Raw genomic sequence first — 12,160 nt, forward strand, 5'->3', positions numbered from 1 at the left:
GAGATAGAGAGACGAACTGGGCTACTTGTCGATTGACTGACTCCTATCCGCTCCTATCGCGCCGCCTCTATGCTGGCCGGAAACCGCACGCAGTTTGTATTTCTATCTTCGGAGTGACATTGCGTGTGTAGGGGGGTGGGCGACACTTCCTTTGTTTTGTGTGCTTCGTCACTATTATGTTTTGTTTGTTGCCGTTTTGTTGCTGATTTTGGTTTGCACACTGAAAAAATAATACAAGGAATTCGATGGCAGGTACCCGACATGGTCCAGTAAAGTCGAGGGTCTCAATTCTTCTACTATAACTATAACGTATAATCTCTAGAGTATGAGTGGACCCAAAAGCCCATAAGCACGGTTAAATCAGACAACCTTGGCAAAATGGCGTAGAGATTTGAACAAAAAGTTGAGGGTCTCGAGTTAAGCGAGGAGTTAAGTAAGGACTAACGAGCATTTTGGTCCTAGTCCAATTTACCTGACTGTTCAAATAAAATCATCGTTTTATCTCTGAAAGAATAAAATACGCTAATGACTTTGGCCCATGCTACTTTCCCGAACGCACTTGAAATTTTTCCGGGAGTTATTGTCTTGCACCCCTGACCATGACTACGGGGACGAACGATGATCTTTGCCGCGATGGACCCCCAGTACTTTGCCGAAAAACGGACGAATTCTTAGTGCTTATAACTAGTAGCCAAGCCATCATTTAGGGTTGCAACTGCGAACACATTTCAGTGGGCTGCAGTATGCCTGTCTCTTTCGCACTTCACGTGGAGAAGCCATGTGACGCTTGCGTAACAGGCGACCAACCCGCGACCAGCCCGTCGACCTCGCCCGGGCGTCACCCTCCTGCCTGTCTCTTCCTTCGCACAGTCATGACTAAATCTGAACTTGTGACAATCTAATTAATTAATATCTGCTACAACTTGTAGCGTCTTGTGATACCTTTGCTTTTTAGTGTATAAATAGAGCGGTTCTTAACATTTATCAGTAACACTAGCGATTAAAAGTTATCACATCATTGTTGTGATAACTTTCTGACATAATTTTCATCGCGTGATAATAAGGTGTCATGTTAGAAAAGCGATAAACCGAAAGAAACACAAATCTGAGCTATGGCAAACTTTTGTCACGAAATAAGTATCACAAATCCAGATTCAGTGATCTATGCTTGATTCGTCGGAAGAATCCCAGACTCCCTATACCCCCTTACCTTCCTGTCCGGCATGCAAGTCAATAGGGGGACAAGGACGGTTGAGTGATACAGCTCTGCTCTACCGTCTCGTGCCTCTCGCTCACGTGTGCGGCGTGCACTTAGACTTACGTGCAGCTCACAGCGGTGCGTGGAACATCATCACGTTGTCGTCCCGGACCGCCATATAGGCATCAAACAAATAGTCTGCCTTATTACCGACGTCGATGAGCCAGTCAACACGAAAAAACTGTCAATCTGGATTTTCTAGTCCAGGCTGGATATTTTACTGTGTGTCACTCGCCCGACTCCGCCCCGCATCGCCGCGTCACTCGTCCCTTTTAATACTGAGCCATCACGGCACAAAGGTAATGTCGGAGCTGGATGACGCAAACGCAGCGAGGTCGCAGATCAGCCATCAGCAGAGCGTTGGAGCAATATACTCCATGTGCCCCCCCCCCTCTCCACTCTCCTCTCACCTGCTCCTCCTCCAGTTCCTCTCACACTCCCCCACCACCTTACTCGCCTCATCCTTCTTATTTGCCCTTGCGCTTGACCTGAGACAACGCCCTGCTGGCTCTGGAAGGCTGGCGCGAAAAAAACAGGGGGGAGGGGGGCGGTAATGGAGTAAGGTGTGTGTGTGAGAGAGAGAGATTTGGCGAGGGGGGGGGGGTCCAAGTTATTCAAGGCGGGGAGACAGTCGGGCCTACATGTTGCGAAACCTCTGAGGGTAATGACCCCAGGGGCTAATGAACTCTTCGCGCGCTCTCTGACTAACCCCTCCTCCCACCCGTGTCGTTTACCCCTGGTGGCAGTGCCATAGTTCTAATACACTGCTGATTCACTCCGGTACGTGTTTTGTTCAAGCTGACCGAAAATTGTTGCAAGTGTGTAAAAAATACATTTTACATGTTTAGTCTCGAATAATGCTCTTTACTTGAGACGGCGACGGTAAAGCACGCACGACGGGCCACAGTGTAAAAGCATTTTGAAGCATGTTGCGTCCATCTTATTTAAATAATCAGGAATTAAGTAAGTAAGAATTCTTACTTCCATACACCACACTTCTCCCAAGTGCATGCCGGTTGAACTTCAGAATCAAATTAGAACTAATTACTCTGTTTTCCTGATGGACGTCAAACATACTATGATTCTGTGTGTTTCATCTTTTCTGCGAGTCCAATAATCCCCTCACTAATTTTTTTGAATGGGCCGCCGGTTGGTGCGGCAACCGCCCGCCGAGTGGTCTCTGCCGCACTGGGGAAAACGTCTTCGTAGATTTATATTTTTAATAAACAGCTGCCCCTCGTCAATAAACTCGATGTCAAATACGAAAGGCTCGAGGAAATGCTTGTAATTTTACAATTTTAAACTTTACGACGTTCATGAAGTATCATTTTCCCGTCAAACCTCTCACTATTTTTGTCCAGTGTGCGGGCCGCGGTCCCTGCCCTGCCTCTCCGGGGAATGACCCCAACACATATTGCGTTATTCGACTGCTGAGACGCACCGTTAGTCGTGAGGCGCTAGTGTGGTCCTGGCCGCGAGGCACGGCCCGCGGCGTAGAGGCTGATCTGATCGGGCGGGGACCATCACCGCGACGTGTCCACAGTCAAAAGTTTAAAACGCGTCAGAAACTGGCGAGGTGTTGAGGAGAGATGCGGAGCACCCAAGTAACAATAACACGGTTGTCGTGTGCGAGCTTGCAGAGCACTCTGAGTTCTGCACATTGTGTTTTGTGGCCCCAAAATAAGTTCAGTTGCGGTTGCACAGTTGCACACTTTTCTACTCAGAGTATGAGTATGGCCAACACGCGGCAGAGATTAGAGGGCTATAGCCGCGGGGATAGCAAAATTCGCACAACAACCAAACAACGGTGTCACCATGGTGTCACATAATTATTGCAAGTGATTTAACGCTTGATGTATCAGTGTTATCAGCGGTTATCAAGCCATCTGTTCGCCCGGTTCTGTCATTGTGAGCGCTGCGTTTTGCAGCCAACAACAACAATGACGGCACTTCCAGAGGCGAAGAAAGACGCGCCCAGTTAGCGAGAAATAGACAGAGAGGAGGGGGGGGGAGTGAGGTGGTAACTGGGGGCGTCTTTGCCTGTAGAAGTGCCACTGGCCGGGGACGGTGACGGTGGTTCGGAAGCCGATCTGATAATGCCGGTCACATAACGATACAGTCCGGTAGTTCGGCGTGCGGCCAGGCACGTGGGTCAGGGAGGGAGGGAGAGAGAGAGACAGAGAGACAGAGGGACAGAGAGAGTGCAGTCCACGTGACGACTGCTGGTTATTCAGACTCAGATGCGATCATCCCCCGCGGTGGTGCGTCGGCTCGCGGGCTGGCCCGGCGCGCGCCGCCCCCAGGCCACCCCCAACCTGTTACGCTGGCCGCTGCTTGACGTAAGGCCCCTCGCCACCCCTGGCGCCGCTGCGGCCGCCGCCTGGCGCGTCACGTGGGGTGGCAACCCCACCGCCAGCACGTGGCCGCGACAACTCCCGCCGGTGTTCGAACCGGCGACGGCGACCCCGCCGCGGCCGGAAGGGCCCGTGTGCCCGCGCAGCAGCCGCGCAGCAGCCGCGCAGCAGCCGCGCAGCAGCCGCACAGCAACCGCCCCAGACAATAGTCGTGGCCGAATGGCGACGAGACAAACGCCTTCTGGACAAATTATTGTCTTGTCTTTGGGCCCCTGATTGTATAACGCCCTTGCAGATGAGCCCCTTTCGGAATTTGAGTGTCGTAAGAAGTGAACTCCTGGAACGGGGTATGGCAGTATTGTCCCCACTGTAAGTTTCGTACCAAGAACTAACTGCTCTTCGTAACGTAAAAAGGATTTGGAACCTTTCAATACCAGAGCTCTGCGAAATCGCCTTCCGAGACCGACCGCGCCAGGCGTCCTCGGTCTACCCTGGCGAGAGGTGAGGACGGGTGAGGAGCTGGGGCTGGGACAGCGGGCAAGCTCCCGTCCTCATCTCTCACCTGGCTGGTGGCCTGACGCGGTCGGTCTCCGGAGGCGATTTTGCAGAGCTCTGTTTCGTTTCGATACTCCCTAAGCACAACCGCTCAGCGACCCAGGGGTGAGCGAACAACCACTCAGCACACGGGTGTCTGCCGGTGTCTGCGCACAATCGCTCAGCTCACGGGTGGCTGCGAACAACCAGTCGAACAACCCCCTGCCTGCGGGTCGCTGAGCGGTTTTGCTTATAGGGAGTATCGCTTTAAAAAACAAACAAATCCTTTGTTTTACGAAGGGCTCGGTTTTTTTTTATCACCAGGAGCACGCGTCTGTTTACAAACTAGTGCTCTTTGTTGTAATATGAACGTCGTTTATCTAGTGACTAGAGGTGCGCTAGAACTGGCCGGGTCGCGGCGGCGGCTGCACGAGACGCGTCCTCACGTGCCTGCCGGCCGGTGCCGGGCAGTCTGCTGCGACGTCGTGTTGCCACTCTGCCGACGGCCGGCACATGCGCACGAACAGCCTCGTGTATATTTTTCGATCGCCAACGACGATAGTGTGAAACGATTCGGTAACGCTCCGGACGACGAGACTGCTGGCGCTGGCGGTGACGTCGGGTGCGGTCACGGTCGCACACCGTTTGCAAACGCTACATAGGGGTTCGGGTCCGGGCCAAGGCGTCAACGCTCGTCAGGGCCTCACTCAACTCGCGACTTTGTTGCTGGGAAGGGGTTCGTCGCCAAACTCGTTCGGTAAAGGAGACCAGAACCGCTTGGTCGCCCTTGGCGCCCTGTGATCACTGTCAACAGAAAAGCAAATAACGAATGTATCGATGACCCACCTAACTTGCTTCCCGACATCCTTCTCTTTTTGCCCTTGAAATTCAAATGTCGTCCTCATCCATAAAGCGACTATATCACCCACGCTAATGACACTAGTTTTCCGCGTCGTGCGTCATCAGACTGGCCATTGCCCAATGTGAGCGACAGCCGAGTCAACACGCAGCCCCGGCAGCTCCCCCGCCGCGTTTAAAACTCTGCATGCCTATGCACACAAAAAAGAGAGGTTAGGGTATATGTACCTTTCCTGTTCGTCTGTGTCCCCCTCTCAATCTCTCTCATCCCTCTCCGCCCGCCGATTTAAGGTTGCCACGTGAGTCTGTCACGTGGTGCAGTGTTACTGCAGCCTGCTGCACTGCGCTGTGCTGTACTCGTAATAGCCCACACGGGCTCTCCACCACGAGTCGTTATGCAAACTCCTTTCCTTTTTTTACCCATGTCGTGTTTGCCTCGCGTGCAATTTGTATTCCGTCAACTCGGTCGGTTATTGTACACCCGGGGGGGTCGGATCCGGCCGTGTTGTTGTGGGTTATTTGGCTGTCGTCTTTCCACCGCTCAGGAGGCGCCATGGCACCTGATGCCCAAGAATGTATGCAACCCCGCAGCACTGCATCGTTCGCTCTGATACACCGGGTCCCGGTAGTCCCCCGCCACTCCCCTCCCTCTCTCTCTCTCTCTCTCTCTCTCTCTCCCTCCATCCCTCGCTCGCTACTCGTAGCACTGTAGCGCCTTGAGGTAGGCAGCCCACTGCCGGCCGTGCGTAGCGGGTCGGCCTACCCGGCCGGGCGTTTCGGACGGCCTACGCGGCGAGGCAACGCCCGCGAAACTTATCTACAGGAAAAACAGGTACAGTGCGATTGCGATTCGACTCATTTGCACTTGAACTGTTTTTGGCGCTCACAACAACGTTATCTATGTCCCTAAGGAGTTTAGTTTAAAGGTTGTTGCACGTCCCACTCGTCAGCGGAACGCACCACCTCACCTGCTAGGTTCGTGAGCTGCTGCCTGGCTGTACTCTAGCACCACCACGCACATCAGCCAGTGTTATTGTACCCTCCCCTCTCCTCCCTTACGACCTGACCTCAGTGGACAGCAATAACCATCTCGTCAACAAAGTCAAAGCTCTCTTTGTGAATCCCAATTACAAAACGCGCAGCAGAGAGGCGTCTCTGCTGCGTCCCGCGGGCGTCTAATAGACACGTGTTGCGGAAACGTGAGCCGCGGCCGTAACTAGCGCAGGCCCGGGGGGTGGTGGCGGGCGGGGTGGGGCGGCATGCGCGGGTGAGCCGGTGGCCCCGGCGGCGTCAGTCAGTCACTGGCCGCCGAGCCGACCGCCCCGCCGCGCCGCTCAGCAAAGCCCGGCCCGCGCACCCAGGCGACCCTCGCGGCCCGCGTGTCCTCACCTATCTCTCCTGCGGAGCCTCCACCGCCGCCGTGCGCACGCCGCGGACACCTCACGCACCGCGACCCTTCACGATGAGGGCCTCGTTCGCCGTGCGGTGACACGGGCTACCCTCTGCTCCACTCCTCCAAGCCGCCCATTTGCGTCAAACGCGTGGCCAACGATGACGGTGCTGGACGGCCCTGCGGGTCACCAGCGGCCGGACGCCTGCCCTCGGCACCCGGACCCCATCTGGGTCAGCTGTGAGTGTGCGCTCCCCGCTGCTGTTGCCCCCGCGCCCGCCCCCCATGGCAGCGGCGGCTGCCGCTGCTGCTGTTTTTGATCGCCTCACTTGTTTGTCATCTCCTCTGGCGCGCGACGCTGAACGTGCCGGCCGATGGCGTGGCGAGGCGTGGCGCAAAGTCTTACGTAACGCCGCGCGAGGGTGTCTAGTCGGCCGCCCGGTCACGTGTATACGGCCTTATCACTGTACTGTACGCCGCGCCACGCCACGCCCCGTCTGTCAGCGGCGGCGTGCACAGCCAGCGGACTACTGCATCTTGCGTAATTATTGCACCCCACGCCCGGCCTGCAGCCGGCTGCTGCTAGAGACGATCTTGGCGTGTCCACCTGGGGCCGCCGCCTCGCAGGCGCACCCGCTGCTTGCGCTCGCGCCTGCCCCCTCCCCTCCCCGCACCACTCACTCCCAACACACTCCCCCCCTACCTTTTCCCTCACCGCCTCCAGTCCGGCCCCCCGCCAGGTCTCTTCCTCGCCCCGATGAACCGTTAGGCGATCTACTTCGGTACAGGAAAGGATGTTCCCCCACCACCCTTCTCCCCGCGTTTCCCCACCGCAGGCAGGCATAAGGTAAAGGGTTAGATTAATTCAAGTTTTATTACTGCGGAGGGGGGAAAAGGACCACGATCGTGTATTCTGGACTGTGTCCTCTAGCGCTATGTGGCCACACCACCCCACCAGCCCCTGGCTACCCTCTCACCCTGAGCTACTACGGCTGACGCGGCGCGGGAGCTGGCGCTGCAGCACATCAGAATTCTGATAACGCATTCCTACGAGCGAATCCCGCTGCCTGAAACGTTTTCGCTGTATTTGCTCCTATTAATAGTTATGTAACCGTGTCAGCGACGCGCGCGATACGTAGGTTTGTAATGGTTTCTACCGTGTAATCTGCGCCGCGCCCCTCCCCGCCCCGGCGCGGCTATCTTTGCGGATGTGGGTGGGGCGGGTGACTGACACTCGTTGCGCGCTCGACTTTAACAACATGGCCGAAATAGGCCCTCACCCGCCGCCAGGTCCGCACCCCCGAGCTTATCGGCACTTCTGTCGCATTTTCCGGTGCTCAACCCAACATGCGCATCCCCGGACCCTGTACCCTCGCGGTGGCTCACCTAGATACGTACCCCCTCCGCCGTGTCGGCCCTGCCCCTGACCGCCCCTGGCCCCGCCGCGGCCCCTCTCCGAGTGCTTTCTCTGGCGCCAGGCGTGGCCCGCTCAACGCCCCCCCCCCCTTTCTCTCTCTTCCCCTTCCCTCACTGAGGCTTAACCGTCTAACGGTTCGTGTGTCCCCTTTTTGTTGCAGATGCTGTGAGACATCGCGCCATGGTTGCCGAGCTGGTGTCTCGACAGGGGGGCTCGCCCGTCAATGGCGAGACCCCCGGCAGCTCGCCCCAGCGGCAGAACAGCAACCCGAGCAGCCACCCGGGCCATCACCCCGTCAACGGCAATCCCAGCGGCCACCTGAGCGGCCACCAGAGCGGCCCGACCATCACCGTCAACAGCGTGCTCGCTCGCCCGCCGACCGGCCTGTTCTGCGCGGGTCCGCTCCCAGGGGCTCCCAACGGGCCACCCAACGGCCACCTCGCCGGGCACCCAAACGGACACCCTAACGGACACCCTAACGGACACCCTAACGGACTCCAAAACGGACACCAAAACGGACATCAGAACGGACATCAAAACGGACATCAGAACGGACACCAAAACGGACACCAGAACGGACACCAAAACGGACACCAAAACGGACTCTCGAATGCCATGGATCAAGGCAGGATGTCGCCCAGTCCCCACGACCACCACCAGATGCAGGACATGTCGCCGGGCTCGCGTAGCCAGTCTCCCGACAACGGCGCGTACCCGCAGCGCAAGCAGCGCGAGTTCATCCCCGACTCGAAGAAGGACGACAGCTACTGGGACAGGCGGCGGCGGAACAACGAGGCGGCCAAGCGGTCCAGGGAAAAGCGGCGGTTCAACGACATGATCCTGGAGCGGCGCGTCGTCGAGCTGTCCAAGGAGAACCACGTCCTCAAGGCGCAGCTCACCGCCATCCGGGAGAAGTACGGCATCAACGGGGAGAGCGTGCTGAGCGTGGAGCAGGTGCTGGCCACGCTGCCATCCAGCGACCAGGTCCTGGGCCAGGCCAAGCGGCCCAAGCTGGCCTCGCCGCACCCCACGTCGCCGCACCCCACCTCGCCGCTCCCCCCGACCGGCATGGTGCCGCACCCGCTGCACATCGCGCCCCACGGCGCGCTGCAGCCCCCGCACCAGCCCAGCCCCATCCCCACCTCCGTCATCCACCAGCCCGTGGCGCGCTCGCCGCCGCCCCCGTGCGGGCCGCCGGCGCCGCTGCCCGGCCTGCTCAGCCTGACACCCCTGGCGCCCGTCGTCCCGGCCAACATGGACGACCAGGACTTCCCGCCCTACCCCTACCCCCTGCCGCCGCTGTACCCCGCCGGCCCCACCGGCGCCGCGGGCCCGTGCGCAGGCGCCGCCGCCGCGCTCAACCTGTCACGCGGCGCGAGGGAAGACCGCGCCCTTGACCGTGGCCTGGAGCGCGGCCTAGACCGTAGCCTGGAGCGTAGCCACGACCGCGGCCTGGAGCGCAGCCACGAGCGTAGCCACGAACGTAGCCACGAACGTAGCCACGACCGTAACCACGACCACGAGCGCATCCGGGAGAGAAGCCTGGAGCGAAGCCTGGAGCGGGCACCCTCCCCGTACGAGCACGAGATGTCGAGCGGCAGCGGCGACGAGGCGGCCCTACACCAGCCCGCCGCCAACAACTGCCTGCCGCACAAGCTCCGCCACAAGTCTCACCTCGGCGAGAAGGAGGCGGCGGTGGCGCTGCTATCGCTGCAGCCGCTGCCCGCCATCAAGACGGAGGGCCACGGCCACCACGTGACGCACCACGAGGCCGACAGCGCGCGCGCCAGCCCACCCTGGGACGCCGAGGGCTCGAGCGACGAGAGGGACTCGGGCATCTCGCTCGGCGACTGCGGCTACAGCGGTGGCGAGGCCAGGCACGTGCTCGGCCACGGCCTGGGGCCCCTGGGCCACGAGGGCCAGGACGACGCCGACGGCCACCTCAAGAGCGAGCTCGCGAGGCTGGCCTCCGAAGTGGCCTCCCTCAAGAGCATGCTGCACAAGGGCACGCTGCCATCCCTACCGCCCCTTCCGCCGCTGCAGCAGCCGAACGTCGCCCTCTACTAGAAGAGCTGCACGGACCCGACTCGCTTTGCGCTTGACTAAGTCCGACTGACTGACCCTGACTTAGATTCCCGGTGTGCTGCCAGGCACTCGATGTCACTCACAGTGTCGCCAGGTGCGATCAGGACAGGACATGTGAGCCCACAGCTTTGGCCTCAGACTGCGTCGAAAACGTGCTCCAATTGCGCTCAAACCTAAAAAAGTGAAGAATTAAAATTTCTATTTTTGTTAACCATATTGTCCCAACGGCTGCAAACTTTGAAAATTTTATTTAAATTTAAAACTTGGTGTTACTGTGTAGATAAAACATTAATAGAAATGGTACAAAGCCAACCAACTTGCTTGTTGAATTTCGACCGTGGACACAGGGTGGCATGTGACGGTTCATTGAGAGATGAATCGAGTAAGCCGACGCCGTTGAACAAATCGAGTTGCTTTGCTAGTCTGGAATGCAAATAATTCCAAGTAAATGTGCGGAGCACGGCCAAAGCGTGGCGGCTGAACTGCCAGTATTGGACAGCGTCCTAAGAGCTTTCAATGGACACCAAAAAGTAAGATTACAATATCTCTGTATAATTGTTAAATATGATTATGTCGTTTCATATCGACGTTGTACGATAATGTGTATAGGGTGATACTCGATTTGAGTTTTTAACTCTAATGATTCTATTGTATGAGAAATTTGTTGTAGTGTTTTACATAATATGTACAAAGTGTTTTATGTGATCCAGTGTAACGTACTATTTTTAAGTATTGTGGGGCTGCGCGCTCGCTGGGCGCGAGTACGGAACTGCTCATGCTGAGTGATGTGGAAACGACGCATTCGACAAATGTGATATTTTGATATTTTTTTTACATGATGAAATTGTTTTTTTTTCCTTGTTTGTGTACGTGCGGCACGGGGCAGCCCCGATGTATTACACCTTTTGTTGTACATATAAAAATGGCTGTGTATTTATTTCTATATTGAGGATAACATAATGTAACCCTTGGTTGTCCTTCCCCCTCGCGTGCAGGCCGCGATCACCAAGGTGCGTCCAGTTAGCGCCGCCAGGTTCGCTGAGCAGTCCTCAGTGTTCAATGCTGGTCGCCGCCTGCACGCGTCATGTTCCAAAAATGCGTCCGGAGGCTGCACCCCATTTTGACGTCTTGTCTGTCCCACAGCTGAGTGGGAGAGGAAAATAAAACGGGTGCTGCCTCCGAACGACGCTGTTATCAGGCTCAAAATCTTGTTAAGAAATGTTTCTTTCCAACTTTTACAACTAGTTTGTTTTATCCGTCCCTGGTGAGGCATAACAGTTCTCCCCAAACACGGGGAATGACAGCCAAGACGACGACCTGGCTGTGGCCTGCGGGTGACCCCTGGGAATCGGCTCTGCTCAGCTCTTCTCTGCACCCCGACTAGACAGGCCGAGCGAGGTCTGTGGGGCCGAGTGGTCCTGGGCTGTTGTTTAATTAGGGCTCCTTGCAATAATTTATTTGTTTTCATTTTGTACAAAATAAAAGAATTTGTGTTGTTTTCCGTAACGTGCTTGTTTCTGAATGCTTTTTTACGTAATTTATTGTTAGTCGCGACCCTTATTCGGTCGGCTGCTGGAAAAATGGAGCAATATATTTATTGAGTAATATGAGTTTGTTTATTTCCTTTACCTACCACACTGCAAAATCTTGAAAAACTACTGTCTAAAATAGAAAAAAAACGGACACTCTTTAATAACAATTTCAGTAAATTAATTTATTATATTTATTGACAATAGGGAGGAGTCAAATCTTTTTCGGTTTGATGCGCGCACACGATCACAGGTTGAAGGAAAAGCAATAACAGCCTCCTTAAGTCAGTGGTAACACCTTGCCACAAAAACATACAAAGTTCTTATATTGGTTCAGGACAGATCAATGAGGCCATCATACACCAGAGGTGGCTGTCAACCCCGCTCACACCTGTGGTTATGCTGTTCCGCACGCACTCGTGCGGGCGGGTTGCCTACTCGCTCGGCCCGCAAGGCGCCGCGTGGACAGGGGCGTTAGGCAAGCCCGTGCGTGCGGTACAGCACAACTACAGAAGCGAGGTTAATCAGTCACCTGGTGCCTGGTACAGAAAATCGTGGGGTTGATGCGATACCCAGCAAGTAAATACAGAGTAAATCGGTGATCGAGATCGTGTGGGACACAGCAGCGCTATAGCGATACCCGAGGCGCTACCCCATGGCGTGCGGCGCTGCAGCCGCTACTCTGCACCGTGTTAACACGGCGCTACTCCCTGCGGCGGTACCACGGCGGCGGCG

At 56.3% G+C, this 12,160-nt stretch overlaps 1 protein-coding gene across 6 annotated transcripts in view; it reads left to right on the forward strand.

The window, feature by feature from the left end:
* Positions 1-11,506, forward strand: part of LOC113206095 (WW domain-binding protein 11) — a 40,599-nt gene extending 29,093 nt beyond the window's left edge. For 5 of the 6 annotated variants that reach the window (XM_026422018.2, XM_052267875.1, XM_026422016.2 and 2 more), the window contains one exon: positions 7,972-11,506. In XM_026422018.2, coding sequence (XP_026277803.2) covers positions 7,992-9,878 — 1,887 coding nt within the window. In that variant the 5' untranslated portion in view covers positions 7,972-7,991 and the 3' untranslated portion in view covers positions 9,879-11,506. Of the gene's footprint in view, positions 1-6,285; positions 6,635-7,971 lie in introns of those variants that run through there. The other variant, XM_026422015.2, reaches the window with a different exon arrangement.
* The last annotated feature ends 654 nt before the right edge of the window (positions 11,507-12,160 follow it).

The sequence above is a fragment of the Frankliniella occidentalis genome, unplaced genomic scaffold (assembly GCF_000697945.3).
Source record: "Frankliniella occidentalis isolate FOCC.00 unplaced genomic scaffold, Focc_3.1 Scaffold60, whole genome shotgun sequence".
Taxonomy (NCBI): domain Eukaryota; kingdom Metazoa; phylum Arthropoda; class Insecta; order Thysanoptera; family Thripidae; genus Frankliniella; species Frankliniella occidentalis.